This window comes from Clupea harengus, chromosome 8 (genome assembly GCF_900700415.2).
Source record: "Clupea harengus chromosome 8, Ch_v2.0.2, whole genome shotgun sequence".
NCBI classification, from domain to species: Eukaryota; Metazoa; Chordata; class Actinopteri; order Clupeiformes; family Clupeidae; genus Clupea; species Clupea harengus.
Window position 1 is genome coordinate 30,553,604 of NC_045159.1, and position 27,235 is coordinate 30,580,838.

At 40.4% G+C, this 27,235-nt stretch overlaps 1 protein-coding gene across 1 annotated transcript; it reads right to left on the bottom strand.

Moving 5' to 3' along the window:
- Positions 1-2,660: 2,660 nt before the first annotated feature.
- si:ch211-163l21.10 (basal body-orientation factor 1) lies at positions 2,661-26,084 on the bottom strand. The gene is made up of 12 exons (XM_012837152.3): positions 25,964-26,084; positions 25,462-25,714; positions 18,814-18,879; positions 15,609-15,752; positions 15,446-15,526; positions 15,054-15,124; positions 14,196-14,340; positions 9,888-10,240; positions 8,768-8,908; positions 7,941-8,045; positions 5,301-5,360; positions 2,661-3,078 (listed from the first exon to the last, which is right to left on the bottom strand). The coding sequence occupies exons 1-12, from the start codon at positions 26,002-26,004 to the stop codon at positions 2,985-2,987; spliced, it is 1,554 nt and encodes a 517-aa protein (XP_012692606.2). The 5' UTR covers positions 26,005-26,084; the 3' UTR covers positions 2,661-2,984.
- Positions 26,085-27,235: the final 1,151 nt, after the last annotated feature.

The following is a 27,235-nucleotide window of genomic DNA, read 5'->3' on the forward strand; positions in this document are numbered from 1 at the left end:
TCTCTGTCTCGCTCTCTCCCCATGAAACCTGGCCCTGCATGTCAACTGGTTTACTCAATCAGTGTCTGTAACCTGATCTGCATGTTAGTTTGTTGTTTGCAGTTCAGTGGGTTATCTGTAACCTGACCTGACCTGATGCAGTGGGGGAAAGTAGCCCAAGGCCTTCTGATGACTTTGGGTAGAATGGGGGCCGCCGACAACCCGCCACTTCATATACATTTAGCACCGTTTACAGTTTACATGGCAGTTCACTCCCTTTCAAAACCTCCAAGCACAACAATCATCTTTTGCTCTCACCCATACCTTCCTCAGCAGAACAGCCAGGCAGTTCCAACCGCACTTGCAAACATTAGATGAGTCTGTGCCAGTTTCCAGTTTCTCTTCCCTCAACCAACAACAAAATATATTGAGTAAAAGAAACCCTTCTCGCTCTGTTCTATTTTTACAGAACTGCATACAGGCCTTGCTTTTTCCAGTCAGGGGCACAAATAAATAACTGCGGCTTCAAGGATCTGTGGGATTTCTCGAGCAAGCATAGAGACATTTGAGTTGTTTAGTCATTTCCATGCTGCAGTGCAAACTCAATGGGACCCACAGAGATTACACTCTCCACTGAAAACACTGCTCAGAGCTGATCCACGGCATATCTGTAATGTTATTACTGACTCTGATTATGGACCGCAGAAATAAGGTCACTTATCAAAATAAGGTCGAGTCATTTCAATGTAGTTGTGGACAAGCACTGAAGCTGCACAGACACCGTAAAGGTCGAATTATGCTACTCCGTTTCCACGGAGACGGACACAGGGAATGCCTTCTCCGACGTGGAACGCCCTCTCAGAGCACCTCGGAGAGCCCGACGTGCACCTCCTGATTTTTTCTGACAATCCGTCGGAATGTCGGATAGCCTTCGGATACCCCTTGGCTGTGATTGGTCCGCTAACAACATAATTTCCGGAATCTCACATTTCCTGTTTCATTCCCTATCTGTTCCTATTCTGTTATAGAGTGTGGATCAGGCCGAATTTTTCTGTCCGAGCCCGGCCCGCGTCCGACAGAGTAGTGCCCGAGCCCGGCCCGAGCCCGACAGCCATTAAAATATTTTGTCCGAACCCGACCCGAGCTCGACGGAGTCAATGTCTCAACTGTTCATACTACTGACACATTTACGTACGTTTTTAAAGAATAGCCTGCCTTTATTAAACTCGAGCATCAACAGATAAATGCACTCGCTCACACAAACAAGCGCCGTTAAACGCTCAAGTGCGCACAAGAGGGAGATAAGCATATTGAGATTAAATTATTCACATTGCAAGAACACACATCACACACACCAGGCATCTGCTACGCCTATATAAAACTCACGAGGCACAACAAACAAGTCTTACCATTGAAGATCATTTTTTTTCTTGAAAAAAGTGCACGGCTACGTTCGTTATAAAACTATCTACACAGTCCAACTATCGAGGTTTAAGCACATTCATGGCATAGCATTCAGTCATTGACATCATTTTTTGCTTCATAGTTCTGCCTATCCTTAAAATAGTAATCTTATTAGCACACTCTATTACCCACCAAGCTGTTCTGCTACCAATACTTTAAATGCGGGCTCTCTCCGTTTTTATCCACTATCAATCTTGTATGTATACCTAAGTGTATGCCGCATGCTAATATGTTTTATCCTGATGAGTGTATGAATTTATTTGTACTTGTATAGTTGTATGTTTATTGACTGTGTATTTCTACATAGTTTTCAACATAATGGTGACTGTCCTGCCCTGAGGATTTCAACTGAAACTATTAGTCATGGTCTCCTTCTCATGGTTTCTCTTCACGAGTGTCCCCCTCCATCCCTCTGGTGTGTGGTACTTATACATAGCTAGGGTCCATTGGTCCACAGCACATGGGCACAACAACGACCTTACATCTTGACCCTACAATTCTGCTTAGTGTGTAAACAATGTACAGAGTACCGTGACATATTTTACTTAGTATGCTAACATGTTGTTCATATGTGACCATCCACAGAAAATCCGGAGTAATTGAGATATTGAATGCATCAGATTCTCCAGATTGTACGTTTTTTTAAATTATTTTTATTATTAAATTATCTTATCTGAATCAACAAACAAATGGATTACTTCTGTTGTGAATACACAACGTGGATCATAATATTTCTGAAATGCGCCTCTCCAATTCCCACGATACTCATGAATGTTCAGGCTTCAATCTCCTCCCAACATAATGTGTAGCGACATACAGTGCCCTCCACAATTATTGGCACCCCTAGTGAATATGAGCAAAACAGGCTATAAAAAATATGTCTTTGCTGTTTATCCTCTTGGTCTTTCACTCAAAATATTGACAATAATCTTACCTTTTCATTGAAGTAAAACTATTGAAAGACAAAAAAACTGTTGACATTAAATAAATATTTTTCCCCAAAACATGTGTGCCACAATTATTGGCACCCCTTAATGTAATGTTTTGTGCAGCCTCCCTTTGCCAAGATAACAGCTCTGAGTCTTAACAGCTCAAAGACCAAGAGGATAAACAGCAAAGACATTTTTTTATAGCCTGTTTTGCTCATATTCACTAGGGGTGCCAATAATTGTGGAGGGCGCTGTATGCCAGCATTTGCCATGACTGATCACGTACGGTGATTCATTGCAGGTGACAAATGAGCCAATAGTACAATTCACTTTTGTGAAGTCGACCAAGAAAAAAAAGGATTTACAAACAGACACATATGGTGCTTCCAGTTAAGGGAAAACCTGTACAGTATTTTATGGTGGCATTTTTTTTTATTTTGATCAATGTGATATAAAGGTGTTGGTATGTTATTTTTTTCCAAAACATCCATGGAAGCAATTGCAAAGTCAAGGAGCAGGATAACCAGTGAACTGTTCAGATAATCATGATGTGTGTGATGAATTTGGGCTTGAGGTTCTCCAGTGATGAATCCATCCTGTCCTGTCTGCAAGTCAAGAGGTGTGGTGCAGATCTGGCAGGTCAAAAGTCCGGTTTGGTACTGGGGCCTGGGTGATGAAGGTGTGATGGAGAAGCTTCTCTGCAGTTCTGCAAATGAACATATGATTTTCATGAAAGCAAGGACTCAACACACCTACAGAGAATAACATCATTCTCTACAGAGGGCTGCTTCTGTTGCCACCATGTTTTGTTTGCCATAAATCTTCTGGAAGTTCCTGAGAATTCAGACAGCCACGCCACAATAAATCACACAAAACTGAAAGCAATACTCACTTTAATTAAGTAGATATCTGACTAACATCCTGAATTACAATAATTGAATAAATAGTTAAACATTTTCTGCAATTTACATTTTCTCCTTACATTTCTTTCATACAATTCCATTTGTGCTTAACTTTGCACAGAACATATTTTATACATAGTTTAACCATTTGACTTATTTTGCTTTTGTAAGCCAATACTTTCAAGATCAGTCAATAAATATTGTTGGTTTTGACTTATGTTTCCCCTTCTTTATGATGTTACTGGACATATCATGTGTCCTGTTAAGCTATGTTACATCATACAACATTTGAGACACGTGGATAATGAAAAAGTGGGATAATTTAATGTGGAGCCACATCATGTTTGCTTATGAAGGCTGCAACTTTTTTCCATAGCTTTCCACCTGTAACTTGCTACTCTAGCTATGTAGCAAGAGGGGACATATTACTGTTGTGTGCTGCCAATAGTGGACAAAAAGGTATTGCTGTATGAGTTAATCAGCTAACTTAATGTACCTACTGAATGGGTCGCCTTAATCATTATCAAAATAATTGCCCCCCCTGAGAATTTCTTCAGGAGCCGTCACTGGTTATGTGTCAACGGCTGTGCCCACTAACATGAGGCCTGATGTTTTGGTTGTATCTTTATTAAGGCGTATGTCATTTTTATATAACGACTATTATTATGATTATTATTCGTGGTCATGGTATAATCATTACATTCTCTTTTAAATTCTTCAGGCTTTGTGTTTCTACAATAATTGACTTTTAAATGGATTTTAAATTGACTTTTCATTAATATGGAATTTCATTAATATGGAATTTCAATAATATGGAATTTGTAACCAATACAAAGAAAGTCTTCTTCTACACTACACCACATTTATTTGTATGTTAAACCTCAGCGGAACCACAGAGGAACCACAGCGGAATCTTGACATGCCTTTTCTCACTAACACCACTCCATTCCTGATGCACAACATCTGCAGTTTTGATGTCGTCTATGTAAATTGTGTTCTGAAAAGATGTGGTTGTAGAATGTGAAACTGCATTGGATCCTGGTAGGGAAACAGTGAGGTCTATGGTGGCTTAAATTGGCTGGGTCAAATTAGCATTTCAATTTCATGTCAGCTTGGCTTGGGTCAGATTGACTTGTAACGGGCATGCAAATTAGCGTGGCGCAGCCTTAGAAGAGGGTTTAGCTCTGTAGACCACACTTAAAGCAACCGCCATAGAAGAGGGTTTAGCTCTGTAGACCACACTTAAAGCAACCGCCATAGAAGAGGGTTTAGCTCTGTAGACCACACTTAAAGCAACCGCCATAGAAGAGGGTTTAGCTCTGTAGACCACACTTAAAGCAACCGCCATAGAAGAGGGTTTAGCTCTGTAGACCACACTTAAAGCAACCGCCATAGAAGAGGGTTTAGCTCTGTAGACCACACTTAAAGCAACCGCCATAGAAGAGGGTTTAGCTCTGTAGACCACTCTTAAAGCAACCGCCATAGAAGAGGGTATAGATCTGTAGACCACACTTAAAGCAACAGTTTGTAAGAACTTACCTTTTTGAGGTCTGTTTTTATAGTTCTTAGTTATAAGTTTTGGTAACATCTTCAAATTAATCTTTCTGGTATATGATAAAAAACACACCTGCCATTTCCACTAGCCTGCCAAGCTATTCACGATGTAGTTCTGGTAAGAAAGGTTTTCACATCATGACTTCCCAACTATTTCACCAAAAGACACCAGTTAGCAAGCTTTTATCAGTGTCAGCTGTAATGTTGGTATTTTGCAAGGTTTTACGTGCCTTTTAGGTAGCTAGCTTGCTAGTTTTTGACCAAAACTCCATTTGGCTGCTTTGGGACGACAGCGCAGGAGCCATGAATGTATGGGGTCATGAGAGTGAGGCTCTCGTACATTTCACAGTTCTGATTTTGCAGGCTGTCAATATTTGTGTCGTACTATACAACATCATTTGATGATCCAGGAATGTTTCCAGATTTGGGGTGATTTGGCACAGGGTGACTCATCAGGTTTAAGAGCTCTTACCTTGGAGCGATGGTGCCTCGGCCCTGTTCACCTGAAGCGTTCAGCGTCTGGGTTGGTTTCCTGTTACGCAGCAAGAGTACAAGTTCAAGTACAAAATCAGTGGAAACATACATTACATGTACTTCAGAAAGATTCACACCAAACATACATTACATGTACTTCAGAAAGATTCAAAACAAACATATATTACATGTACTTCAGAAAGATTCAAAACAAACATACATTACATGTACTTCAGAAAGATTCAAAACAAACATACATTACATGTACTTCAGAAAGATTCACAACAAACATACATTACATGTACTTCAGAAAGATTCAAAACAAACATAAATTACATGTACTTCAGAAAGATTCACAACAAACATACATTACATGTACTTCAGAAAGATTCAAAACAAACATACATTACATGTACTTCAGAAAGATTCAAAACAAACATACATTACATGTACTTCAGAAAGATTCAAAACAAACATACATTACATGTACTTCAGAAAGATTCAAAACAAACATACATTACATGTACTTCAGAAAGATTCAAAACAAACATACATTACATGTACTTCAGAAAGATTCAAAACAAACATACATTACATGTACTTCAGAAAGATTCAAAACAAACATACATTACATGTACTTCAGAAAGATTCAAAACAAACATACATTACATGTACTTCAGAAAGATTCAAAACAAACATACATTACATGTACTTCAGAAAGATTCAAAACAAACATACATTACATGTACTTCAGAAAGATTCAAAACAAACATACATTACATGTACTTCAGAAAGATTCAAAACAAACATACATTACATGTACTTCAGAAAGATTCAAACATACATTACATGTACTTCAGAAAGATTCAAAACAAACATACATTACATGTACTTCAGAAAGATTCAAAACAAACATATATTACATGTACTTCAGAAAGATTCAAAACAAACATACATTACATGTACTTCAGAAAGATTCAAAACAAACATACATTACATGTACTTCAGAAAGATTCAAAACAAACATATATTACATGTACTTCAGAAAGATTCAAAACAAACATACATTACATGTACTTCAGAAAGATTCAAAACAAACATACATTACATGTACTTCAGAAAGATTCACAACAAACATGTACTTCAGAAAGATTCAAAACAAACATACATTACATGTACTTCAGAAAGATTCACAACAAACATGTACTTCAGAAAGATTCAAAACAAACATACATTACATGTACTTCAGAAAGATTCAAAACAATGGAAGTGCAGGTTCAGGTTTTTCTGTTATGATACGATGTGAAAATGAATCCAAAACAAGCAAAAAAATAACAACCGCCATATTTATATATATTGAAATACTATTTCAATGATTTCCTAAAATAAACTGATAATGAACTGATTCATTGAGAAGGTGTTAAGAGGGTTAGCGGTAAAAGGACTGTATTTTTCTTTGTATCTGTATTTCTGTTTGGTCATATAGTATGACCTTGAGAAATATTTTTCACTATTTTATTTTTCCTCCATGGAAAACTGGCATATTTTCTGGGTTATAAGACAAAGCAACCCATTAAGCAAAGTACCACTTGTAGGCCATGTGATGTGTTGGGAAATGTCCAGACAATGATGTACATTATTATTAATTCAACTCAATTTTATTTATATAATAAAAATATGAACCCCTTTTATTATTACTGGACATTGAGGTTTCTTGCTCTCTTTCCAGGCGTACTGTATTTTCCCGACTATTAACCGCACCGCATATAAACCGCATTACAGTATTATATGTAAAACGAAACTTGTGTATTGACTGCACCAGTGTATTAACGGAGTATCAGGTTTTATAAACGTTACGTCATGCCATGTAGGTGTGGTGCGAACGCTACTAGCCTTTAAAACATTGTATGAAGTAGGGATGGGCCTTTAAAGCAAAAATGCTACACCTACAGTACACCCCCTCCCCGCACGCATATACACAAATACCCCAATCCCACTCACAGTGAAGACCATTTCTTGAGCATTTATTTAGTGTTATGGTGTGGTGTAGGAATGGATGCTAAACGTTTACATCTAATAGTTCATTGATTTTGTGGCTACCTACTACCATGAACGATCATCTTCTGGGTGGGAATTGCAACCATTAAATCAATGTGATTTAATTCATTGTCATTGATATCCGAGTAAGCCTTTGCTCCGTTGATGTCCCAGTATTTCTCTCCAGATTGTTTAATTTAACATCACCCGCAAGTGGTTGTGATCACTTCGAACCCAAGACTGCCTTTTATTGGTGAGCTTATTTTGAGAAATTGAATTAAATCTGATGTTGTTTTTCATATGTGAGAGAGGGAGAGAGAGAGACCTTTATCTGGCAGAGTTAATGCGCGCGTTACTAACTACCAGGCGGAAAGAAAAGCATTCCTGTGTATAGACCGCACTGGAGTATTAACCGCATGGCTGCAGACATTTTGCAAAACCAATGTATAAACTACCGTTAATAGTCAAAACCAATGTATGTATGTATATGTACTGTCAAATATTCAGGAAATGGAAATTGGTTGCAAATTGAAAATTTTGTGAGGATTCTCTCAGTTGGGGCCTTTTTTTTCATTTTTGATTTTAAAAAGATTTTAATTACCTGCATTTCAGGCCATTCATTTTGGCAAACATCAGTCGGAGCACCTTCTCCTTCTGTTCCCAGGTCAGCTCAGACAGGTCCACTTGGGTGCTCGACATGTTTGTCCTACAACATATTAAAACAAAAACAGGCTTCTGTGCAATGTTGAATTAAAGGGAATTTACATGATTATTAATTAGGCACATTTTATATGTGTATTCATATCAAATTCTATTTTCTATTTGAAAACATATTCTCAAAACCTTTCAAATTGAAACCTAAAGTAATGTAAGTGTTGCATATGTTGTGGTTTTAAACCAATTTGAAGCATTCAAATGACAAAAATGTGAATTTATTACCCATTCTTTGCATTCAATAAATACAATATGTGTAGATTGTGGAGAAGGGCTATCAATTCACAATTCATAAAATGATTTGATTTGATGATTTGAAAATTGTTTCATGTGTTAATACTCTTATCAACATGAGAGTGTACAGGATAAGCTTTCTTTATGTATTAAATCAATTGACAACACAAAACAATGACATAGATAGTCAGAAACCTTCACAGGTAGGCTACAGAATGTAGCTTCCTAAAAATATTCTCCAATCCTAATATATGTCAAATTCAAGATCAACCGGCACATTGGCGTGCAAAAAAAGTCCATTGCTTATTAGTTATATAGTCATACTTGTAGTTAAGGTATTTAGCAGACGCTCATGTCCAAATCTACAGATACAAACAGAGTAAAAACAGGAGCCCTTTCCAGATCGGTAATAAGTGGGTTTCAACTCACATCGACCCACAAATGAGTTTCAAATCCCCTTCTCAGTCTGCTTCCACTCACCATTTCTCTGCCTCCGCCAGGTCAGTGAAGACACTATTGGTGCTGTCGGCCTTCCTGTGAAAGGTGCGGATGCGGGGGTACTCCTGTCCTCCTGCTCGCGCGTCACTCATCCTCCGGTGGTACGCCTCCAGTGCTTCCTGTCTGGAGAGGAACACATTGAAGTGTGTCCTCCTGTATCTACTTATGTACAGTCAAGGACTCAAATATTGGCACCCTTGCACTTCTGCCAGATAATGCACCACTTGTATCATATCAGATTTGGCTTTTCTTGTCTGCTTTTGTGTTGTTCCAATGCAAACAAAATAAATAAACATGTGAAAACCAAAGCATTTGTAATTGCAACAATTTTCTGGGTGAAGTTGTGCATTATCTGACAGAAGTGCAGGGGTGCCAATATTTTTGTCAATGACTGTACCGTAATTTTCGGACTATAAGCCGCTACTTTTTTCCCATGCTCTGAACCTCGCGGCTTAAACAATGACGCGGCTAATTTATGGATTATGATACCTGTGACTGTATACGGTTGCTTTGTGTTTACGGTGGCTTTGTGGAGCTAGGATGCTAGCATGGATGCAGCCGCATGGATGCTTAGCTCCACGCGATTTCTCAGTATCTCTCAATAACTTAGCTAATGTCAAAATAACCACAGTTTACCGGCGTAGACAGAACACAACTCAAAACACTTTAGAAAATAAAAGTTTACTACAATACAAATCCAGTCTTTTCAAGTTCTTTAGCTCACTGGTTTCAAACTAGCGTCTTTCTTCTATCTCTCTGTCTTCAATCTAACGTTCTAGCTTCTGATTGACTCTTGCAACTGTGCTCTCTTAAAGCAACAGTGCACTTATCGTAACTGGCAAAACTAATAATATGCATCACTATTGTATTACTTTTGATATTCATTTTAGCCTGTGTAAAGTTCATTTATTTCAATGTACCGGTAGGCACCTGCGGCTTATAGACATGTGCGGCTTATTTATGTTAAAAATAATTATTTTTGAAAAATTCAGTGGGTGAGGCTTATATTCAGGTGCGCTCAATAGTCCGGAAATTACGGTATATGTACTAAGAGAAAACAAGAAGACAAAATGTTTCACTGGCTAAGGAGCTGGACGTTTACCTGTATTGCAAGCGGTTGGACAGAATCTCTTGTTTCACCTGCTCCAGGGCCCCATGGAAGAAGACTTCCAGCTCAGTGCGCTGCTCCAGGATTGTGCCGGCGAGACGCTTGACTCGAGCGATTTCACGTTCACGCAGTACCAACAGCTTCTGCAGCTTCCCCAGCTCTGCACAGTTGGCCTGTGTGCTGTCGAGAGCTTGCTCCTGGGTCTCTCTCTTCTCACGCTCAAACTGCACTGACATGATGTTAAGTGCCCGCTCCAACATGTCTACCTTACGCCTCAGTTCCAAAATCTCCTTCTTCTGGACGGCCATCTTACAAATGTTCTGCTTCATCATCAACTCACTTGTATCCTAGAAGATTTGAGTCAGAAATTGAAAGCACAAAGCATTACTTTCCGTGAAGTTTTCTTTGGTAGATAAAAATGATTAAAAAAGCATTCTGTAGTGAGCCACTGGAAAAGAAACAGTGACTATTCTGAGGACAGAACAGAATAAGATGCTTCAAGATGTTGTCAAATACCTGGAATCATGCTATATTGATATACCATGTTATGATAATTTACAGATCAAGCCGAAGAGAAAAGTCTTTTCTCAGATTGAGGTGCTGGATGCAGGTGAGATGGGCAGAAGTAAAGACCTGACAGACTTTTACAAGAGCCAAACAGTTATGGCCAGGTCAGGGCATCTCTGAGACGGCCAAACTTGTGGGGTGATCCCGGTCAGGAGCGTTGAGTTCAAGGTGGTTCAAGACGGCAGAAATGAAGGCTACCCCATCTGGACCAGAGGGGTTACTGTCAACATGTCAATGATTAAGGGATGGTTAAGGGAAGTATCCCAAGTAGCCCCTGCTGTGTATCAAGCTGCACGAACACAGACCGCTGTCCACTGTTGACGGCTCCTACAATGGGCACTCAAGGGACAAATTTACATTTACATTTAGCAGACGCTTTTATCCAAAGCGACTTACAAGGTATACACATTTTTTACATTTATGGCACACTGCACATCAGGAGCAATTAGGGGTTCAGTGTCTTGCTCAAGGACGCTTCGACAGGGAATCGAACTAGCAACCTTCTGATTACTAAACGACTTCTCTACCTCCTGTACCACTGTCGCCCCTACAAATACAAATACACCCTACTTCTAAATATTTGTTTGCCATATATCCCAATGGATAAGGAAACACTACCTTCAACTTAACCTCTCTAAGACTGAACATTTGGACATCCTGGCCAATCCATCTGTCCAACACAATGTCAACATAAATATCACCTCTTCATCTCTCACCCTCATACACAGTATGCCACCCAAGTCCTGGTAAAGGCTATTTGTACTTGGATTTGAACAGATTGACATCATTTGCACAAATCTAAATGAGAAAAAGGGTGCCAACCTTCATGGATGCTTTTAACATCTGCAAAACAGTACCAGAGACTGACTCTGTAGCAAAGGGAGAGAGAAGTCACCCTACCTGGCCTTGAACCCAGGACTAAGGGATACCAAACCAAATGGCAGTCAGAGCACATACTCATCCATGGGTGCACTCCACGCACACAGGCGTCCTCACACATTCTCCAACCGTACCTCTCCCATCCCAGGGTTCCCCACACACTAGCGCTTCACCCATCTCTGGGGTTCCTCACAACCAACCTGGGGGTCCGTCATACGCCTCAAATACGCCTGCCTCACAGCAAGCCATTCCACTTCTGACATGTGGCCTTGAACCCAGGACTATTGGGTACCAACCCTGCACCGTGAACGCAATGCCAAAGAGCCAGGCTCGTGGGTATGACAATCAGAGCACATACTCATCCGTAGTGACGACACTCCGTCGCAGCCTCTAAATGTCAAGTGTCTAACTGAACAGGCTCAAAACCAGTGTTGCACAGCTGTTAGAAAAGGTAGTTACACTAAATCTGCAGAAGTCAAAAGTTTGGTGCCGTGATGTATCTTGCAATAGAAATTCTGTACCTGCTGTTTAAAAAAACATGTGTATTTACTGTTCTGAAAAAAATTACCTTTTATTATTAAAGACATTTCTTATTACTTACTTACTTTCTTAAAAAGTTGGGACGGTATGGAAAATGCAAAATAAAAAAAGAAAGCAGTGATTTATACATTTACCTTGACTTGTATTTCATATGAACACAAGATATTTCATGTTTTGTCTGGTCAACTTCATTTGATTTGTAAATAGACATCGATTCCTGCCATTCATTCAGGCCTGCAACACATTCCACAGAAAGTTGGGACGGGGGCAATTTAGGGGTAGTAATGAGGTAGAATAATTAAATAATTATGTAATTTGAAACTAGTGATGTCAGCAGGTCGTTGTAATCATGATTCGGTACAAAAGCAGCATCCAGGAAAGGCTTAGTCCCTTAGGAGCAAAGATGAGCCAAGGATCGCCAGTTTGCCAGCAAATGCATGAGCAAGTTATTGAAATGTTTAAAAACAATGTTTCTCAAAGAAAGATAGGAAGGGATTTGGTGCCTTTGGTGCTCCACGGTGCATAACATAATTAAAAGATTCAACGAATCTGGAGGAATTTCAGTGCGTAAAGGGAAAGGGCGCAATCCTAAACTGAATAACTGTGATCTGCGATCCTCAGACTGTCCTGCATCAAGAACCGTCATTCATCTGTAAGCGATAAAACCACATGGGCTCAGGATTACTTTGGCAAACCTTTGTCACAATACGTAGTTACATCCACAAATGGCAGTTAAAACTTCACTGTGCCAAAAGGAAGCCTTATGTTAACCGTGTCCAGAAGTTCGTCGACTTCTCTGGGCTTGGAGGCATCTGGGATGGACCATCACACAGTGGAAACGTGTATTGTGGTCAGACGAATCAGTATTTCAGGTCTTTTTTGGTAGAAATAGACGCCGTGTGCTCGGGACCAAAGAAGAAAAGGAGCATCCAGACTGTTACCGGCAACAAGTCCAAAAGCCAGGGTCTGTCATGGTTTGGGGTTGTCAGTGCCCTTGGCAAAGGTAACTTACACTTCTGTGATGGCACCATTAATGCAAAAAAGTACATAGAGATTTTGTAGCAACATATGCTGCCTTCAAGACGACATCCTTTCCAGGGACGCCCATGCATATTTCAACCAGCCAATGCAAAAGCACATTCTGCACACATTTCAAATGCATGGCTGTGGAAGAAGGGGGTGTGTGTGCTGGACTGGCCTGCCTGCAGTCCTGACTTGTCCCCAATAGAGAATGTTTGGTGCATTTTGAAATGCAAAATGTGCCAACGAAGACCCCGTACCGCTGCACACCTCAAGACTTGTTTGCAGGAAGAATGGGACAAAGTTACACCTGAAACGCTTCATCACTTGGTGTCTTCAGTCCCTATACATCTTCAGTGTTGTGAAAAGCAATGGCAACATTATAAAGTGGTAAATGCTTTACTGTCCCAACTTTTTTTGAAATGTGTTGCAAGAAGTGAAATTGAATTAAGTGTTTGTTTTGAAAAAACAATAATAATTCATGAGTTAAAACATCAAATAATGTGCTGTTGTATTGATTTCAATGTTATACAGGTCAAAGAGAATTTATTATAACAGTAACAGTGTGATGTGTACCTTATGCAGGGCGAGTGATGAATGTGATTATAACAGTGTGATGTGTATCTTATGCAGGGCGAGTGATGAATGTGATTATAACAGTGTGATGTGTACCTTATGCAGGGCGAGTGATGAATGTGATTATAACAGTGTGATGTGTGTGTATCTTATGCAGGGCGAGTGATGAATGTGATTATAACAGTAACAGTGTGATGTGTGTGTATCTTATGCAGGGCGAGTGATGAATGTGATTATAACAGTAACAGTGTGATATGTACCTTATGCAGGGCGAGTGATGAATGTGATTATAACAGTGTGATGTGTGTGTACCTTATGCAGGGCGAGTGATGAATGTGATTATAACAGTGTGATGTGTATCTTATGCAGGGCGAGTGATGAATGTGATTATAACAGTGTGATGTGTGTGTATCTTATGCAGGGCGAGTGATGAATGTGATTATAACAGTGTGATGTGTGTGTATCTTATGCAGGGCGAGTGATGAATGTGATTATAACAGTGTGATGTGTATCTTATGCAGGGCGAGTGATGAATGTGATTATAACAGTGTGATGTGTGTGTATCTTATGCAGGGCGAGTGATGAATGTGATTATAACAGTAACAGTGTGATGTGTACCTTATGCAGGGCGAGTGATGAATGTGATTATAACAGTGTGATGTGTATCTTATGCAGGGCGAGTGATGAATGTGATTATAACAGTAACAGTGTGATGTGTACCTTATGCAGGGCGAGTGATGAATTTTCCTCTTCCATGGCCTCACTTCTCCCTCTCAGTTGTTCCACCTCATTCATGTGATAGGTGAGAGCCTCGTTGAGACGCATATTCTCCTTGAACACTGAACAAGATGCGTCGTCTAGTTGCCTGCTCAAATTTGTAAGAGAAAGAATGGAACATGATGTTATTGGCACTTCAATCAGAAAAGATCTTTGTTATAGTTTAAATTCATTGGTGTGGCTTCTCAATCAGAAAAGATCTTTGTTATAGTTTAAATTCATTGGTGTGTCTTCTCAGAGCGGGGATCATCCATATGAAGGACATCCATATCTACTGCAGGCTTGCTGGTGGCTGACCAGGCTAAGGTGGAAAAGACAGGTTCTTCTGCAGCGGAAATCTGCCTAAGAATGAGAGGTGATGGCTGGATCTCGTCATGCATTTCTGTCAGTAGCTTGCGTTTCCCAATGGCGGTGGTCAATGTGGCAGGAAGACAAGACCTTCTTTAATACAGCACCAGTTTGGACACACCTTCTCATTCAATGTTTTTTCTTTATTTTTATTATTTTCTACATTGTAGATTAATACTGAAGACATCAAAACTATGAAGTATGAGCGGCATGACTTTTCTCAACGGTTTCTGGCTAATTTGACCATGAGGAACAAAACTAGGGTGCTGTCATCTACTGTAACCCGAGCGAACATCGAGATTTTGCCACGCCCTTTTAGGGCGTGTCCAGCGCATCTGTATCTCAGCTTCTGAAGGTCGTAGACACTTGAATTTGGTCTCAAAATGACCGGAATAGGCATGTTTATATATGCACTATGAAGGTTTCTAAGGAAAGTGAACGGGACATACTCACACGACAGCTTCATTGTGGGCACGCTCAGCCAGCTGCGCAATCCTCTGCTCTGCTTCCTTCTCTAGGCGGACCTGACAAAAGAGTACATTCAGCATTCTCTCTTTCATTTCTGTCAGTCTTCTGATATTCTTTTGTTTTCTTCTGCATCTTTTCCTTCATTCAAGTTCATTCCACAGGACACATACTGCCAACTTCAACAACTTTTCCGATACCCTACAGAGTTACATGCCCTACATTTATTAGCAATGTGTCTGTTGTCAACATACTGGACACCCAGTCTAGAATGCCTGAACAAAAGATTGAATTTCTACTCAAAATAAACGTAATCATCTTATGATTTACGATCTATACAGTCCCAGGGACACCACTGTCAGTGATTGATTTCAACATACCTTTTCGATGAAAAACTTGTGCTCCATTCTTGCTAGCATCTCTTTGTGCTCCTTATTTTCAACGTGCATGTTTTCTTTAATCTGAATGAAAGAAAAGAAATATATGTTCAACACCCTTGACAAGCATACTTTCAAAAAGGATTATTACTATTGTCCTACATACATTGTTAAGGTCCTGTTCCATGTTGGCTTTCTGCTTGCGAAATTCCTTAATCGTCTTCAGCTCTCCCTGGATCATACGAAACTCATTGAGTCTCTTCTTGAATTTCTCTTCCATATCATTGACCATTTGGGTGTATTCAGCAACCTAGCACAACAAAAAATATATCCAACAAGACCATAGTTTAATCGGGATCCCATAAGAGATCACCAAAGAGACCAACTTAAGAAGCCTCTGGAGTGCACAATGTCCACTCTAAGCTGTTCAAAATTCACGCAGATAATTCTGCAAATGTTTCTTAAATAAACATGACAAATCATCCTCGGAAACCTGAATTTATCTACTTTCAAACGTATGGTTTCCATTCGAATGTTTTCCTGCTGGCCAAATGTCCCGAGAGAAGGCCCAATGGCAGGAGAGCATAACACTAGCTACACAATTACACAATCTGAAGAACTTCTACAGCTACCACCAATGGTATCGAACCTGAGACAACCAGCATTACCTCAGCTAACGCCAGCTTGCTACGCCGGCGACGGTTTAGGGGATTGCACAGGGTACTCAAGCGCTCTCACATAGTTTTGTATTCCAGTTCGAGCCCTAAACAACAGGTATGAACGGAAGCACTGGAATGACTTTTGTTACTTATGACCTGATGTTATGTCAGTGGCAGCAAAGACAGAGATTTTCTGTTTGTCATTGTTGTTTTCAGCCGTTTAGGTAAGCCCACCTGGCAGCGTCTGTTGGCAGCAGACATCAGATGCGCCTTGTCTGATCATTTCTACCACTGTAACATAGGCTAGATTACTGTACCCAATGACTGTAAAAGGCACAGGCAAATGTATATCCGGATGCTCACATTTTGACATGCCATTACCGCAAGTTCAGTGAAGACAGCCTGCAATGCTCTGGAGCTTGGTATTGGGAAAAGGAGGCAGGCCTACTGAATTAGAAGGCGTACCTGACTTCACCCCTCGTCTCTACTGCGCGGACTCTGCCTCACAATTTGACATTTCTATAGAACAGAGGTGCATGGAGCCACGTCGTCCATGTTATTTATAGTCAAAGGGCAAGCTCTATCGAAGGAAGAAACAGTCAAGCTGTAATGCTGCAAAGTTTGCAATTTCTGCAAATGGAGGATTCTTAAACAAAAGCAATTTTTCAAGGGCAGATTTCACCAGAAAAACATTTCTAACGTTGATGATGTTTTGACAATATTTATTTTGCACCTTTTTTTTGATGAATCCAATCCCTTGAACAGTGGTGTATATGTTTGTTCATTACTTTCTACACACTAAAGGAAGTGAGGCCAAATCAGACTGTTCTTTAAAGGAAGTGAGGCCGTATCAGACTGTTCTTTCCATAGATATACATAAAGACTAGATGTCTCGTCCAACGGAGTCGAACGTCCGCACATGGCGGCCATCTTGCCCCGGTCAGTTCGCTCACCCATAACATTGTGTTGGTATTGGTATGTACTTTTTAAATAACCATAACTTGCTCAATTTTCAACGGATTTACAAATGGTTTGGTTTCTTACAAACGTTATTAACGTGGTTATAATTCGGGATGCTTTTTGGATATTTTTAAGAAAATAACATAATTATTCATAAGTATGCAATGTCATAACTACATCTCTGACGTTTATAACAAACCAACCCGTTTAAAAATCGGTTGAAAATTGAGCAAGTTATGGTTATTTAAAAAGTACATACCAATACCAACACAATGTTATGGGTGAGCGAACTGACCGGGGCAAGATGGCCGCCATGTGCGGACGTTCGACTCCGTTGGCCGGCAACGCGGACGAGACATCTAGTCTTTATATATATCTATGGTTCTTTCTACACACTAAAGGAAGTGAGGTCATATCAGACTGTTCTTTAAAGGAAGTGAGGCCATATCAGACTGTTCTTTAAAGGAAGTGAGGTCATATCTGACTGTTCTTTCTATACACTAAAGGAAGTGAGGTCATATCAGACTGTTCTTTCTACACACTACAGGAAGTGAGGCCATATCAGACTGTTCTTTCTACACACTACAGGAAGTGAGGTCATATCAGACTGGTCTTTAAAGGAAGTGAGGCCATATCTGATTTATTCTTTCAATAAATTATCATTCTTTCCCCCTACATTTGCTACTTAAGGGAAAATGGAAAATCTTAGTCTTTCTTCCTAATGTGTGTGTCTGGCCCCTTCATGGCTTCGTGCAGCTGTGTTTTTATCTGTTATTTGATCTCTATAATTTTTTCATAACTATGAGAATGGCTTTGTGCAAATACAACGGTCAGCTCCCATTCATGTATGATGTTGCTATACGTGTATTATTTCCTTCATCTTAAATAACATGGCCACCCTGGGCAGGCTGAAGCTGTGTTTGTGTGTGTGCATGTTTGCCAATGTGAACCTGGCTTTCACATTACATTTCAAAAGCTGACCACAACTTCTTTCCCAGAATAATGCTACATGGGCTCAGCAATGCTGCCAATCCATTTTCTAACTCTAACTCTAACTCTGACCCCAGTTTATTTCTATTCTGAGACTTATTGGAAACCACTTTAATAGAACAAGAGTCGAATACAAGATGTAAAGCAGCTTTTCACAGAACTTACACTTCAACTGGCATGTTTTGCATAAATGTTCAAACCATTGAAACACATGGATTGTCAGGACCTGGCAAATTCATGAAAAAGGTTTTCACATTCAGGTATAGGATTACAGCTTTTGTTGAGTTTGAAAGAACAACCAAACACGTGAGGGACGGATCACTGGTATGTCTTCCAAACCTGTGGGTTTTAATTACAAGCTGCAGTTTTTTTCCCCAACACCACAGTTAAAGGCTTACAAGACAGAAAATGCTGGGGTTCATTTATAATTTTTTTATACTTGTTTTGTTACTTCTCCGTGTATGAACACTACATCAGGGTAATTACAGAAAGGGAAGCCCAGAGCGGCTCCACTCCAAACCCCTTTTTGGAAGTGCAGTATGATTATACAGGGTTTTTTTCCCTGTAAGAACACAAGATACACACCCTGGAGAGCAGCATGACTGATTTAGTAGACATTGTGCCGGGCCGGGCCGGGTGTGAATTTTCTCTGCATATCCACAGACTAAGCACTTCTGCTCTAGTCCCGTTCTCCTCTAATGTCAGGATACATTTCTTTTACATTCTGAAAAACAAGCCAAGTGGTCATTTTTTCTCACTTACAATTTGCTCTTTGTCCTCCAATGCCTTTGTTTTTTGATGCTCTAGTTCTTCTTCAAGCTCTGAAATCTGGTAGGGAGACAAATGATAACAAACGACAATCATGTGCACAGGAAAGAGTGAATATGCTTATAACTAAGGCCGACATGAGTAGGTGGCAAAGGGGATCATTCCTAAATGCTTGATGTACCAAAACAATCAACAAAGCCCATATTTCACTCCCACGGCACGCTGACCCTGGTCTCATCCTTTTTCACGTACCTCCAGTCCCCACCCATCTTCACGAGGAGCTCCTGGGGGGGCAATATGCCTGATGTTGCTCCTCATTTTAAACAGCCCTCTCTTTTCTGGCTGCGCACCTCGCCATTTAAAGATAGCAACAGCTACCCCATTTAGAAAATAATCAACATTGACCCAACTAACAACAACAACAACAGTTTTTGGAACTGCCTCATCAAAATTCTGGAAAAAGGTGGTTTAGAACAAATTTTCTGACATGTTGAAGCCTTCTTACAAATTTGTATCCTTTTTTGCTAAATGTGTATGTTCTGTGTTGTGTTGCAAGACATGTCCTTGATCATTCAGTACAGTGTCTGAAACTGCTCTGGGTTGGCTTGTATCCTATTTCTGATAAAAAAAATCTTTGTCAGTGAGTTTGTACCTTATTTGTGATGATGCGCCCCAGAGCTTGAACTTGTCACGTCTATTGATACCCCTGAATCATAGCTTTAACAGTTCTAATGTTCTAATTCTACTAGTGTTCCCTCCCTCGCTCTGTGTTGAAAGAACTGATAGCACCACTGGACCGCTTTATTGCTTGGACTCACACACTGACATACACAAAGGTAAGTAAGGTCAGGGCTACAACATCAAAAGACAGTGGTACAGTGGTAGAGAAGTCGGTTAGTAATCAGAAGGTTGCTAGTTTGATTCCCTGTTGAAGCGTCCTTGAGCAAGACACTGAACCCCCAATTGCTCCTGATGTGCAGTGTGCCATCAGTGTAAAATGTAAAATGTGTATACATCCTTGTAAGTCGCTTTGGATAAATGCGTCTGCTAAATGACTAAATGTAAATGCAAAAGAATAACAAGAAGCTATGGTAAATAAGCAATGGCCGGAGGGCCCTGGGGAGAAAAGTATGTTGGGCGAGTTGATTGGCCAGTCAGTATTTTATTAAAAGTTTCACTTAAATTATCGAATTGAAGTTCAATAGTTCGAAAATAATGTCAAAGGAAACGTATGAGGCTACTAAATGAAAGAGGGGTTCCTAGTGTCATGGAAAACGCAGCACACCTGGGTGGAGGAAGGTGGCAAAGGTTGCTGTTCAGTTTGCTGCCGATTCCCTGCTAAGGCCGATCAATGGGGATCGTTTTCTCAAGGGGACCAATAACTACAGAAAACAAGGTTTAGGCGCACACAGCAAGCGGCTGGCAAAGCGGGTGGTGGACAACCCATCATCTAGGCCATTTCACGTCTGAACACGTGAACGGGCAAACGACTAAATCCGTGTGGAGAAGTTCCCTTTCAGTTGATTCACTCAGGAGTATGGGCGACATGCCCACGCGGCTGAAGACACCTCTAATCACACCTGGGCAGATGACATGTGGTGACGTATGCCAGGACACCACAGTCTACCCCTCAGGTCAACCCTGCACCACCTGTCTAACTCACTAGCTGGTTTTAAGTGTAGCAAGTTAACAATTTCTCTCGAAGCAGTTAGACTGTTCCATACAGGATTTGTTCCACAACATCCTCCATTGGTGCATTGTCTTTCGGCCATGACACTGTTTTGAGAGTTATTTGCAATAGGTTCGAAGTCTGGTGTTTCTCCAACGAGCTAATGTTTACCTGCGTTCTAGAGCGAGCTTGCTGCCTGCATCAACCGCAACCAAAGCAGGCTTTCAACCTTGTCCTCAGGGCTGGATGCTTTCTCTCCACGAGAAGGACGGCCATGACGACACCTGCCCAGTTTGCCTGGGGATTCTCCACGCTAGAAGAGACCTTCCCCACCTCACTGTTCCCCCAGTCTGGCTGTTTTCCACTGGGACAAGACGTTTCTCAGCCCCCTAGTTCGGGTGTAGTAAAGGAAAGTGTGTATCAGTTGTTGCAACAGTGTCTCAAATAAGAGACGTGCTTGTTCACCTCCATTTTAATTTGGGCTAAATGAGCTTCCATACATGGAGCGTTCAGCCTCTTCTCTCTCCACGAGAAGGTACCAACGCTCTGTGGACCTGTGGCTGTTATGAGAGAAGAAATACACTCTTGTTGTCTTCGCCAACCAGGCAATAAGAGTACCGCAATTTCCTGACTATTAACCGTGGTTTATACAATGATTGTGTAAAGAAATTCTGCAGCCCTGCTTGGTACTTGGCTGTGGCCTATAGATATATTTCACCTGGTAGTTAGTAATGCGCACAGTAACTAAAGCGTGAATGTCTCTTTCTCTCAATCTTTCACATACGAACATGGAATGACAAATGTCACACTCAGTCATGATAAAGTAACGGGTGTATTTAAGAGGATGCTTAGGGAACAATCCTAGCTATCTCTTTGCTTAGGGAACCATCTTAACAGTTGGCAATATGAACTCATGTTAATATGTGTGAATATGAACTCATGTTAATATGAAGGTAATAGGCACCCTGAGTTTTTTTTTGGCATTTGACGACCACCATAGGTACTCGCACACGCTTGTAAAGTGACGAGTATTCAGCTGGTTGCAATTCAGCAACCTCACCACTACATGCCACTGAAAACTACACACTGTACTATGTAAAAGTTTCCTTAGCTAGCAGTTAATACATAGGTGCAGTCAATACTACGTATTGTAGTGCTTTACAAAGGTTATTCAAACCCCATTTGGCTATTTAAAGTAGACTAGGCCCTATAGCAAATTCAAATATACTCGAGGACTTATTAACGTTTTTTTATCAGCGGTTTCGAAAATAGCAGAACTTCCATCGGTGCCACGCCAGGCTCGGAGTTGGTAAGGGTATTCATTCTTAAGTCGAATGAAAAGTTTCCACTGCACATCGCTACAGCCCTTAAGCATCACTGCTAGCGAAAAGATGACCACTTTGAATCGACAGAGATCATCAGACACACACATTTGATTTACATGTCAGTTCATAAGAAATTAACGTCAGCCAATTTCAGCAAGACAGTTCAGGTTAGCTAGCAAAATTACAATAATAGTTACTTCGAAGTATGTATGCTTACTTCCATGGCGGTCTCACACTGTGTACGCATGTCTTATCTGGCAACCCAGGGTTTTGAAATGGTACTGGAGAAATGGGCAGTGGGCGGAATCACACAGGCCAAAACACAAACAGACTTTCCGCTCCTGAACGGACATTTTAAAAAGAGAATGCTGTCATATCACGGCCATTTATGATTTGGTACAGTAGGTTTATTACATATTGGCCCTCTAAAGCAGTGGAGCTGGTGAGCTGCAGCACGTTTATAGACTTTTAAGAGAACATTATGTCACAGTAATATATCACAGTATTCTTGTGAATACATTGAGATTTTTTATGTAATTTGAATTGAACGTTTTAGCAGCTGGGTCATTCGATTGGGGCAAAGTTTGGGATTTATCATCTCAAACAGTTTTCATGTTTCAAATTTTGAACAGGCTTCAAATTTTGAACAGATAAATTACCTATTTAGTTTCTTGTTTAAACTTTGCAAGAGGATTGTGTCCATAGTCACAGTCACAATGCGTGAAATCTGAAAAGATTTGTTTTGTTTTTGAACCCTCTATTTAACTGTCCTTTTGCACAGCATTCACTCAAGTATCTGGCAAATGGTTTTGTTTTCTTACAAATATGCTTCCATATATATTTTGCCTGCTCACTGAACAGGTATGACCAGGCGTACTGATGAAACAAACCCATTTCCAGAAAGGTTATTTCAAGGGCTACCAGGTTCAGGATTTTGGACTTTGGAATTTAAACTTTTGTAGGTGTACTTTTTTCTTAGGTGCAGGGTGGTCCTTTGTCGGCACCACTTAAACAGAACCATGCGATTTCCATCTCACTGCCAAGGAGTTATCAAGAAGGAATCTAACTGTGAAGGAGTTATCAAGAAGGAATTGTTTTGGTAACATGGCTTTCCAAAGATGCAGCAGTACTGACAGCACGCACATTTTTATTCTTTAGAAATAAAATAATCATAACCCAGACATATCACATATTTTCTTTTATCTCCTTTAAAAAACATTTCCAATAAATTGTCAATTATGTATTAATATGAGGCCAAATCTAAGATGGTCTCTACTGTTCTATGACGTATTTACAGGGCTTCTGATAAATGTTATGCATAATTTGAGTAACCACAAGCTTACCTATTAAGGAAACGTAATGTTGGGTGTTGTAGCGGTTTATACAAAGCTTACTTCGTTATCTCTATTAACTCATCAGCGTCTTCCCATATGCTACTATCGTCCACAAATATCTCATCTCGTTCAGCAAATAAACATCAACTTTTAATATAACAATAGTTACAGGGAAAATACTTTCTACATCCGTGATAATCTCTTAGGAGATATGTCACTCTACTACTCATCCATGTTTACTGGTTAGTTAACTAGTGAATAGGAGCCACAGTGCTGAGATTCCCAGACACCTTGTCCAACTCCTAGTGATGGATTACCCCCTTACCATTAGCACCCTAACCCTAGCAAGGCTGTGTTCTCTCCCCTCTACTCTTCTCCCTGTACACAAACAGCTGCACCTTCAGTCATCAGTCTGTCAAACTCCTGAGATGTGCAGATGACACTACCCTCAGTGGGTCATGTCTGGTGGGGATGAGTCTGCCTACAGGCGGGAGATTGACCATCTGGTGACCTGGTGCTGCCAAAACAACTTGGATCTTGACGCTCTAAAAACTGCCCCCATCGCCCTGTCTGTTTCCCCAGTGAGCCTTGTGGAGTCTTTCCACTTCCTGGGCATTCCATCTCCCTGAAATGGGATCTGAAAATCAGCTCCCAAATAAAGAAGGCTCAGCGGAGGATGTACTTCCTAAACTCCACCTGCCAAAGGCCATGATGATGCACCTCTATACTGCCATCATTGAGTCCATCCTAATCTGCACCTCTATACTGCCATCATTGAGTCCATCCTAATCTGCACCTCTATACTGCCATCATTGGGTCCATCCTAATCTGCACCTCTATACTGCCATCATTGGGTCCATCCTAATCTGCACCTCTATACTGCCATCATTGAGTCCATCCTAATCTGCACCTCTATACTGCCATCATTGGGTCCATCCTAATCTGCACCTCTATACTGCCATCATTGGGTCCATCCTAATCTGCTCCATCACTATCTTGGACGCTTCTTCCATTGCCAAAGACAAGAGCAAACTGCAGCATGTCATTCTGTCTGTTGAGAGGGTCATTGGGTCACAGGGCTGAACCTGCCCGACTCCAAGACCCTGAAGCGAACTGGGAAGATTATGGCTGACCCCTCCCACCCTGGTTAGAAACTTTTAAAAACTCCCCTCTGGTAAGTGGCTGTGGTCCATCAGAGCCAAAACTTCATGCCAGAAGGACTTCAGTCAATGCCCACTAACTCCTCTTTCACTCCCACGGACAGCTTTTGAACGTGTCATATTGATGCAATCTTTACATTTAGTCAATTTTACCCTAGATTCTCTTTTTTAAATGATATGTACGTATATATTTACCATAATCTATGTGCATTTGTATTCAGCTTTCTATTGTTTATATTTATGTTTCTTTTGTGGAGAAAGAAAAGAAAAAGAAGACAAATTACTTGCATGTGAAAACATGGCATGAAAATCCATTTCTGATTCTGATTCTGTACGTATAGTTTATAAGCGTGAGGCTGAGCTCGCTATAGCTGCCATCACTCTAAATGAGGTTTGGGTTCACCACATGTTTTCATCGTGAAATTCCATCATTTCCAAACATTGCTGTGTGTTGCATGTATGCACAACCGTATGGAATGGGACAAGGACAGGTGGATGGGTTTTTATCCCAAAGTGAGGACCAGTCAACCAATCACTGATTCTGGCAATACGTTAATGCCTTTTCTATTTTTAAGGTTGTATAGCCTTTTTCACTCTGGCAGGGGGACTGCCAATGGAAATTAGCCTTTTGGCTATAATTGGGTGCATTTACATTTTAATGTTCATGAATGTACACTGTCCCTCTTGATCAAATAAACAAATTGATTGATTGATTGATTGGCTCCTGAGAGCAGGGAGAGAACAACAACCGAGACTCCAGCAGAAGCCAGGGAAGGTTAAGAGCATGGCAGCTCCAGCCCCTCTTCCTGAAGTGGGCAAAAATGTAGGCACATCAAAATGATGATGATATAGCCAAAGTCATGAGTATAACATGATTGAGGAGTATTTAAACCAAGCTTCACCCAATGAAATCCCGGTGTAAAGAAAAGGAACAAAGCGAGACTTGGATGGGTGATTTAAACATAGATCCATGCTTAGCGTAAAGTTACCAGATTTATGGACCTTGTTAGAGGCCGTAACATGTGCCTATTTATGGCAAGTTACATATCCGGCGAAAGCTACTTGTATTTTGTGTAATTTTCAGAATGTTGTTTGAAAAGGTGACTATATGACTGTCGATAGTCTATTCTCGGTCTGAAATGACAAAACGTTACCTTGGCTTCTTTTTCTGATTCTTTTTTCTTCAAGAATGCAATGATATCGACCGTCTCTTTTTCGGCTCGGTACTGTTGGTTTGTGAGCTGTTCATTTGCATGGGCAAGTCTTCGGGCGGCCTCACGGTATTCCAAGCGTGAGCTCTCGGTGATACCCAGCCGGGTTTCCCAAAGAGCAGCATTTGCTTTCGCCCTCTCGATTTCAGACTCTCTTTCCCCTTTTGATTCCTGCTTTCCCTCTTTTTTCCCTTTACTGCAAGGACAAGGTTGAAAAGAAACAAATGTCAATGTATGCTATACAAACAGAGGTCGCTAGTAAAGTATCAATAGCTATCTGAAATATGATCAGGTATAGGCCTAGCGTTAGCATAGTAGCTAACGTCAGTTAGAGTAGCTGCCTATGTATAACTTGTTACCATCCAGAAACCACAGTTGAATAGATGTAGATGGCAATGTACTCTATATATATGACGTGGTGACAGTTCACTTCGGAAACACTTACCCTTTCCCCTTCTTTCCCTTTTTCCCCTTCTTCTTAATCATGATCCTACCGAGGGTGAAGGCAAGGTAATTTACCAGCAACCTTTTGTTTACCCCTGTTGCCACAGCAACGCAGGATGATACAATCCACAAGCGATGGAAAGCCTACTAGTGAAAACATTTTAAAGTCTATTTTGATAAATAGTAATAGATAACAATATTCATAAAATGTGTGCATACTAAACAAATACAGGTGCTTGCACAGTTGTAGTGAAAAAATAATTGGATTGACTTGAATGTATGTAGGTTACTTAAGTTTGTATGCCGTCAAGTCTTTGACCTTTGCAGTCCTGTACGCCACCAGTCTTTTATAACGGCTCCCTCTCTTCACTGTTGAGTGTATATATACACATACACATATATATAATATATATATATATATAATACACATATATATAATATAGAGAGCCCTCTCCTAAAACTGTGGTGCCATGATGCTCCTCAGCCACTTGTAATCATGGGTAAGAAGTTAGGTTGAGACAGAATTTTAATATGTCAGGACTGTACATTTCAGAAAACATGGATATTGTATTGCGTAGCAGAAATATATTTTAGTTGCTAGACCTTTTGTTCAAGTTTTAAAATCTCTCCATTTGCTGACTCAAAGATAAAAGCAGAATGGGCCCAGAGAGCCCCCATAGCTCAACACTTAGTGTTAGTATGTGCTTATGTTTCCCCTATAGCTCAACACTTAGTTAAGTATGTGCTTATGTTTCCCCCATAGCTCAACACTTAGTTAAGTATGTGCTTATGTTTCCCCCATAGCTCAACACTTAGTGTTAGTATGTGCTTATGTTTCCCCCATAGCTCAACACTTAGTTAAGTATGAGCTTATGTTTCCTCCCACAAAGGTGCTCAATGAAATTCTCAACTAATCTTCAGCAAGCAGAGGTGTACATAATGTACAGCCTTCTAGTTATGCAAGAGGATTTGTAGAAATACATTGTAATTGTAGAAAGATTGTTTACAAATAATCCACACCGGTATCTATTATAAACAATATAAAAGAGTCTTTTACCTTACCTTTTTGCAACATCTCATCTAATTTTTAAGTGGTGGTTCATTAAAAAGGGGAGAGGTCTCTGGTTTTGCCTGGAGGATTTCAGTTTTTCGGTACTGTATTGGCAGTACAGTCTAAAATCTAGTAATAGTAAATGTATACTAGATTACTGGCTATGCAGGTGTCCACAGGCCTCGGTTACCCCATATATGCAGCAATCCTGATACCTCCTGA